This window comes from Pantherophis guttatus, chromosome 2 (assembly GCF_059756535.1).
Source record: "Pantherophis guttatus breed Tessera chromosome 2, ASM5975653v1, whole genome shotgun sequence".
NCBI lineage: Eukaryota > Metazoa > Chordata > Lepidosauria > Squamata > Colubridae > Pantherophis > Pantherophis guttatus.
Window position 1 is genome coordinate 30,377,886 of NC_142064.1, and position 8,511 is coordinate 30,386,396.

Below are 8,511 nucleotides of genomic sequence, written 5' to 3' on the forward strand. Positions count from 1 at the left end.
TATCAGTTCACAGCTTCTCCTAACATATTAAAAAATGATTTGTTTATGGAAGTGGACCCAAAATGTTGCTTATGAAAAGCTATGTTTATTTGCTAATTTTGTCTAATAAGATTTTGACAAGGCTCTAAATGTCGCTAAACACAATAATTAATTATTTAGGACGGGGCACATTACAGTTAAAAATTTCCCATTGTAAATAAATGTCAGGACTTGTGCAAGTTAACAAAGCTAATTTAAACATTGTTTATTTAAAGTAGAAATTTAATGTTTCATAGCTTAACAAATCAGTAACAATGTGCAATCATGAGCATATTTAAATGTCCTATACATTTTGTTTAAAATGCATATTTGTGCTTGGCGTCCTTTGCATCAGGAGATGCAGTCACTACTAGATGAATTATTAGCTTTCTATCTTACTACAGTGTTTTCCTGAAAATAAGACCGTCTTATATTTTTTTGAACCCTGAAATAAGCGCTTGGCCTTATTGCCATGCGCGCAAAAGCCCGATTGGGCTTATTATCAGAGGAGGTCTTATTTTGGGGGAAACAGGGTACATAATCCCTAACTTTATTTTTAGATCAGTAAACCAATGTTGGTTTAGTAGTCATAATTTCACCAAACCAATGTTATAGGTAAGATACCTCTTTTATGTTATAAGTTAACTAGATGTAAATAGGCTTCAAAATGGTACAAGATTTTCAAAGATGATCCTAAGAAGCCTTGGTTTTTGAAGAGTTGAAACAGGAAGGCTTGACTAGAAATATATAAAAGGAATTTCAGGGCGCCTCTATAGCAACTTTGTGACAGCAGCCAAAGAGGCTTGCTACAGGGAGAATGATGCTTGTCATTTGGCCTGAACTGGCCAAGATTCCTAAAATTTGCCTTCAGTCTGCTTTAGCTGAACTAATAAACATGTGAGAGCATTTGTAACCATTGATTCTGGTTGTTACCAAACTTAGTGGTTGTCTACATTCAGCTGGAAACATTCACTATTGCTTTGTGCTCAGAGTGTTGCCACCAAGAATATACTGCAACACAAATAAGAAACTATTATCCAACAGCTATGGCTTATCCACAGACTATTCCACTAATCATATTTTATGTTCTTTTTTCCCCAAGCACATTGTAGATAAGGTTGCTATCATTTACATTTAACAAGGAGAATCTCTCGAATGATAATTTAAGCTATCATGGATTGTATAATTGAGACAATCTGGTTCTTACAAACCATTATGCCGGGGAAATAGTGAAAATACTGGTTTTCAGTATGAAATTGGGATTCTTCACAATGTAGGGAAATTTTACAATACAACAAAATAATATGCAAATTATTAAACAATTATTTTCCATGGTATAAAATCATAAGACAGATTGTAATGAAAATAATAATTCATATCTATATAATTATTACACATGTATTATAAACTTATATTTTGCTTATATCCCAGGTTAGAAAAAAAATCAGAGTTCTTAAAAAAGCAATTAAAGTTCATGACTACAGAAGTTTAATAGCACAAATTAAGTATACATTATTCCAGGAAAAAATCTGTCATGTCTCATTTCTGTAAGGATACAACAAAAAAAGGTACACATACAGTAACAGTGCATTGCCAGAAAAATTTGGCCCAGTGAAATTGAAGTCTTAGTCCTTCTTTGTTCGTTTAGCTTTTGTAATGTTTTCTTGGCGTTTTTGTTTCTTTTTTTGTTCCCGTTCCTTAGCTTCAATCATTTTTGCCAGTTTCCACGACAGCACCGCACTTGCCAAGAATAGAGGTGTTAGAGCAAGGATCACTGTTGTAAGGAATCCATATGGATCTTTTGCAGCCCATTCCACAACATACTCAGCCCAAGATTTGATATTTTCAAACATCCTTCTTGCTACCTAATAGGGGAAAATCCTAAAAAAAAAGTGATACTATTATTTCACAGAAAATTAAACAGACACCTACTGAATAATGCAGAAAGAAAATCAGAATAACAGCATTGAAAGGGGCCTTGGAGAGGTCTTCTAGTCCAACCCTCTGCTCGGGCAGGAAACCCTATACCATTTCAGACAAATGGCTGTCCAATCTCTTCTTAAAATCCTCCAGTGTTAGAGCACCCACAATCTCTGGAGGCAAGTCATTCCACTGATTTATTGTTCTGTCAGGAAATTTCTCCTTAGTTCTAGGCTGGTCTTTTCCTTGATTAGTTTCCATTTATTGCTTCTTATTCTGCCTTCAGGTGCTTTGGAGAATAGGTTGACTTACTCTTCTCTGTGGTAACCCCTTAGATACAGGAACACTGCTGTCATGTCACCTTTAGTTCTTTGTTTCATTCAAGACAAGGTATACCCCTACTTTAGTATGTGAAATATAAATTTAATACATCTTTAATTTTATGTTTAGACTACAATGGCATTCCTGAACCACTGCAGGAATATGTTGTGAATTGATCCATTATGTTGTACCCAGGTAGGAAAATAATACATCAGTGGGAATCCAAAGCTTCCATGATATGTTTCCAAATCAGTTTCTAATCTTTGCTAACCCTGGCTTGATTTCACTGGGACAGAATACCCTCATTTGGAGGAGGAAACAGGTGTAAGAAATTATTCCCTTCCCTCCATTTTGCAGGTCTGCCCCAGTAGATCTTTGGCCTTGTCAGTAGTTCTAATGTCACAGCACTCCAAAATGTTAGGCAGGATTGCTGTATCTCTTGAGAAGATGTCGCAAATCAATAGATTCAGCTTGTATGGAGCCTTGAAGGACTTTGTTTCAGTTGAGGCTTTGTTTCAGTTGAGGCTTCAAAGCATCACATCAGTGGGATTCGGGATTCTACCTATAGGCACCTCTGTGCAAAAGGTTTCCACTAAAGCAAAATGACTAGGCAAAATGTTGACTGGTCACTTCGTTCCAGCAATTGTGTTTTGAGTCAAGGCAGCTCTGCAAAGCAGCACCACATTGTACTATATTAAACAACACAGATTCCAATTGGTGAGGAAAAACTACTTTGATACAAACATTAACAAAAACTTCATATTGCAATAAAAGAACAGAATCTTCTACAAAACAAAGACTGTTACAATATAGATATAACCAAAACCCCCACCAGTTTTTAAGAACCCTTTGATGGCCAAAAATCAACCATTTTTAAAATGGTCTTTAAGAGGTTGGAACCACATCATAAATGGGGATTGGGATGATTTCAGACATTTCACCACCATTTTCTCTTCATCGTAGAAAGATAGACATTGCTAAATCAGGTACCTCTTCAACTAGCATGACTATTACCACTATTTTCAAATCCTTTTAGTTGTAAAAGAAGAGACAGAGCCAGGGGCAGAATTAAGAGTGATCAGTCTGGACTCATTCCTTGCCATAAGTGATCTAAGTCTCTCTCTCCCCCCCACCCCATTCCATCAACTCTTATCTAGCACCAATTTTGTATTGACTGTTAGTTGATTAGATTCTTATGCATAGACTTGCGCAATAAATCTTCTAAACTGCAACTTAATGTATGGTCCTGATCTTTTGTGCCCGACACTACTAGGATAAAAAGAACCCACTGTCAGGGTCCTGACCAATGCCCTAATTAAATCATAAGCCTTGAGCCAAGCTTAAAAAAAAAAATCCAGTTAATTATTAGGAGTTTCATATCGGCACATTTCAAGTGAAGCCAACTCTGACCTCACTTAATTCACGCCCTGGCTCTGACTCTGTTCTCCCCCCTCCCCAAGGTGTGTCATCAGTTACATTCCCCAACGAAGCAATTTTGTGGGTCGTAGAAGTCCCTCCCTCCAGCCACTGTGGGATTCCCTGGAGATGGCCTTGACATAGAGATGGCTGGAATGTGCTATTGTTTTGACTGAAGTGCAATTCCCTCACTGCAGCTGTGAGCTCGGTTCCCCATCCCCCTGTCTATGGCAACTCGAGAGCAGGTCAGGAATGCTTCGTGAGTTGACACCCTGTATATTATAATTTTAATCATCAGAAATATGTTTAGAATTCTTCCAGCAATGTAAAAGATGTCACAACTTACCCAAGAGGTCAAGCAACTCCAGTGTAGCAACACAGCAACTCTGGTTATCGTTGTCATAAAAAACTACAAGAAAAAACATTGAGACATTTAAAGCAGCTTTTGATTGTAGAAGTTGTACAGTAATAAAAACAGTTCAGATTGTGGTATTAAATAATACTGCATACTGTACAGGTAGTCCTTGACTTATAACTACAATTGAGCCCAAAATTTCTGTTGCCGAGCGAGAGGGTTGTTAAGTGAATTTTGCCTCATTTTACAATTTCTTGCCACAGTTGTTAAGTAAAGCATCTGAATTTTGATCATATGACCACGGAGATGCTACAACAATCATAAGTATGAAAAATGGTCAGTTATTTTTTTCAGTGCCATTGTAACTTTGAATGGTCACTAAATGAACTGTTTTAAATCAATATATCAAAAGTTCAGTTGCTAATATATCAACATATCAAAGGTTCAGTTGCTAAGTTTCTGATAAATTCTAAAATATTTTAAGTACTACTTAAAAATGTGGAACTGATTAATATAGTAATTTGCTAAACTTTTCACAAAAATGACAACTTCCATCAGTGTTCCATCTATTAAACTTAAATAAATTAAAAAAGAAAAAATAGATCCAGTGAAACAGGAAAATAAACATTTTCCCTTCAGGCAAATTTGCATATTTTCTTAGTAAAATGATAATTTAACACAAAAGGACTATAGCAACTTGTTTTCTTTATCCTTTTTTGAGGAAAACATTTAAAAGCAATTCTAAATAGATTTTTGCGTAAGCAAGTCTGCATTAAGGCAGTGAATTGAATCAAATGTTAAGACTTGTTTACGGTACATCAAGCTGCATGCAAAATGATTTTTGAAATTCTCATTTCTATCTCAATCATGTTTCCATTTTAATAACAATACAGCTTCTATATCATTTATATATCTGGTACGTCTTCATGTGAAATGGCCTTTGACATACATCTATGCTGAAAACTATGAGATGATAAGCAAACCCAATAATTTCCATTTGTTAAAGATGGCAATTGCCTACTATTAAAATGTTCTCCTCTCATGCACTTTGTATTAAAGCTTATAAACAAGCTATTTTTTTAATTCTAAACCTAGTATCTGTTCTCATATTTGGGAGAAAAAAATACCTGCTACCTCTTTATTTCTGTTCAGACTCATAAAAGTAGCAATAATCATTAATATCAAAATTCTCAGATCCATGCTCAAATTCTATTGAATCTATTTTCCAGAGCTAATAGGAGTAGCCACTAAAAATACCCTATTTTGCAGTCATCACTGTTTCTCTACAAATTGTAGTTACTCCTATTGCTCTACTAGAAGCAGGCCAGGGGGCAGACAGGGTACGGAAATTAGTCTGAGGCCACTTAAGTAAGTGATCACAATTACTGAAAAGTGGTGGCATATTTTCCTGTCATTCAAGATGGTAAATCCTTAGTCTGTAGCTCAATCTTGAAAATTTACCAGAGTTTAAAAAGAACCCATGAATCTTCCAAAAATTCAACCTTCCCAACCTACATTGTATCAGTCATTGGGCCCACTGTAATCTCTGTCCATTCAAAAGTTGTGTGTGTGGACTTGGGTAATCAAGTATAATAATTTATAATCCATTGTAGAGTTAATACGTTTACAACTACTGACTACATTCTAAAGAACAATGAGGCTATAACTGCCCAAACAAACTAAAGAGCATCATTTAAATGAGCAAAAACTCAAATGGAAATGCCTGGCGCTAGAATATCACTCCCAAAGGAACAATCAGGATTGAGATTTACACATTCATTCTAATAAATGGTATAGGGTCTCCTGCTTGAGCAGGGGGTCGGACTAGAGGACCTCCAAGGTCCCTCCCAATTCTGTTATTCTGTTCTGTTAAATGGCCTGCATTTCTATATGTGGATTCCTGCTCTTTGAACTCTGACAGAATTCTCTCACTGATATTTTCCAGATGAGGAGAGATGATAATGATGATCATGAGGTTATATTTTTACACTGCTCTATCTGTATTCTATATATATCAAGAGCCTGTTTGGTGTAATGGTTAAAGCATCTATCTAGAAACCAGGAGAGTTGTTGAGTTCTATTCCTGCCTTAGGTACAACCGTCTATGGAGATTCTCAGTCATCCAGGTCATGGTTGTCCCGAAGGTGCTTTTTCAAGAGAAAACTGGACTTTCATCATCTTTGTCATCAAAGAAAAACCAGAAAGTCCAGTTGCCTCTTGAAAAAGCACTTTTGGGCCTTAGGTACAAACCCAACTGTGTTGGGCTAGTGATCTCAGTTCTAGGAAGGAGGCAGTAAAGAAAACAGCAGACTAGTGCAGGCAATCTCCAAGAATGAAGAGAAACTTGAAGGCAACCCTTTCCCAAAGGGGCTGCAAATCAATACTGTATACACTTCAACAGTCCCATGGATTGCAGTGGGAATTATTTCTAATAAACATCCATAGTGCTAGGTTGGAGTCTTAAAAGTTGCCAAGATCTTTAAAAGTTGCCAAGATTGAACAACGCTGCCTCAGTCTCCCTGCATCTAGTGCCTACTGAGCAACATGAACAACCGTCACTCCCTGTTTTCTTTTCATTCTGAAATCGGGTCTTTTGGGCCAGGGGTCTCCAACCTTGGCAACTTTAAGACTTGTGGACTTCAACTCCCAGAGGAGAGTTGGAAGTCCACAAAGCCAGCAAAGCTGATCTGAGAGTGGTTCAGGCCAGACTGGGTCTCCAACCTTGGCAACTTTAAGAACTCTGAGAGTTGAAGTCCACAAGTCTTAAAGTTGCCAAGGTTGGCAACCCGTTTTGGGCGACGGAAAGGCTGGTTCTTGGGAAGCCCTCTCGGACTCAGCTGACATTCCCGGAATTTAGAAGGATTTGCAGGCAGCTACCTGAACGCAGCCACGTAGTATCTTCGCCTACTTTTGGGTAAGATATACGCTTTCTCTGGAGAGCAGGCAACAGAATTTCATTTTTAATGTGGGTCCGTGTGGTCGCAGTAAAAAAAACCAAAACAATAAAAGTTATCTTACAATGTAAATTTAAGACCGCGAGTCCTAACGCGAAGCCTCAGAAAGTGAGGCAATTGACAAACCTGAATTTTATTATCCATCCAGGCGAGGAACACACCTTAATACTCTTGTCTTACACACACACACACACACACACACACACACACAGAGTTAACTTGGGCGGGGCTGAGAAAGACTGACCCAAAGAGTAGAGCGGCCCGGGAGTTCCCGGGCGTTTGCCCCACAGGTTTCTGCTCCGTACTGCGCCTGCGTGCGGAGGGCTTCACCTGTTGAATGTCTGCAGAGGAGTGGGATGCGCGACCACAAAACATAGGCAACCTTAACCAAGGCGCACGAGAAGGTCGCCTGAGACTCTTTTAATAAGCCCAGCGGCCGGCCCTCCCTCCTTCCTCCCCCCTCCCCTCCCCCTCGGACGGTAAGCCGAGGAAAGGCTCCGGTTCGCGCAGGCGAGGAGAGAGCAAGGATGGGACGCGGGTGCGCCACCCCCACCCCCGCGGCTCGGCCCGACGTAGCGCGCGCGGCCACCTTCCCTCCCTCCCTCCCTCCCTCCCTCTCCTGATGCGGGACGCCTGACCCCCACCCCCCTTCTCTTCTTCGCTCCCCCTTCCCCAAGATCTTGGCTCGAGGGTTCGCTCACCGGCCAACCGGAAAGAGGAAGTAAAAGGAAGCCAACTTCCGACTGGAGCCCCCCCTTCACCGGTATTCCCGAGTGGACGTAAGAGAGGAATTACGTCATTCCTTTCCGGATAGGAAACCCCGCCTCTCTGCCTTTAAGGGAACGGGGGCTTTCTTGGGACAAGAGGAGAAAACACACACACAACTCAGCAAACCTGGCTGAGGAACTCTGGGAGTTGAAGTCCACAAGTCTTAAAGTTACCAAGGTTGGAGACCCCTGGCCTGAACCACTCTCAGATCAGGAAAATAAATGTCTCGTTGTTTCTATAAGCATCCCCCCCTCACACACACTTTTCTTGCATTCGGCCGGCTGGGGGGAAAAAAAAGACAAATTGAACCAAGAAGTGAGCTGCCGTTTTCTACCTCTAATCTTTTCTACCTCTGTAGGCCCAAGCGGCAGTCTCTCCGGAGGGCGCCGAGCCACGAGCGCTGGGTGGAGGGAGGGGGCGTGAAGGGGGCGGCGAGCACGTGGGACTATTTAAAGCAGAAGGCACCCTGAAAAGAGCTTGTAGTATTCCTGGCGAAACGGGACAACTCGCCGTGAGTCAATTTTCCACGGCCGACTTGCTGCGGGATAATTTAACAATTCTATTTCATTATTTTTTAAAAAAATATCTTAATTTTTGCCATTCGCATTTCATTCTGTCCCTCCTTTTGCATCCTTTCTTTAATGATTGTCTCCCACCATTTCGTGGATATTAGTGTGTATAACTCTTGTCCTGCAGCGAGTTGGCTGTGGGGATATGGTGGGTGATGTCCCACCCAGTATAATGCAACTTTTGGTGGGA

General features: G+C 40.0%; 1 protein-coding gene across 6 annotated transcripts; it reads right to left on the bottom strand.

Moving 5' to 3' along the window:
- Nucleotides 1-229: 229 nt before the first annotated feature.
- SMIM15 (small integral membrane protein 15) lies at nt 230-8,173 on the bottom strand. Of its 6 annotated transcripts, none has more exons than XR_015732085.1 (4): nt 8,087-8,173; nt 6,908-6,962; nt 4,022-4,084; nt 1,484-1,899 (listed from the first exon to the last, which is right to left on the bottom strand). XR_015732085.1 is itself a non-coding variant. In XM_034440959.3 (3 exons), the coding sequence occupies exon 3, from the start codon at nt 1,869-1,871 to the stop codon at nt 1,644-1,646; it is 228 nt and encodes a 75-aa protein (XP_034296850.1). In that variant the 5' UTR covers nt 1,872-1,899; nt 4,022-4,084; nt 8,087-8,109; the 3' UTR covers nt 230-1,643. The 6 variants fall into 6 exon arrangements, 4 of the variants coding, with proteins under 4 accessions (XP_034296850.1, XP_034296848.1, XP_034296849.1 ...); XR_015732084.1 differs by lacking the exon at nt 8,087-8,173 and adding an exon at nt 7,229-7,433; XM_034440959.3 differs by lacking the exon at nt 6,908-6,962 and having other exon boundaries at nt 230-1,899; nt 8,087-8,109.
- Nucleotides 8,174-8,511: the final 338 nt, after the last annotated feature.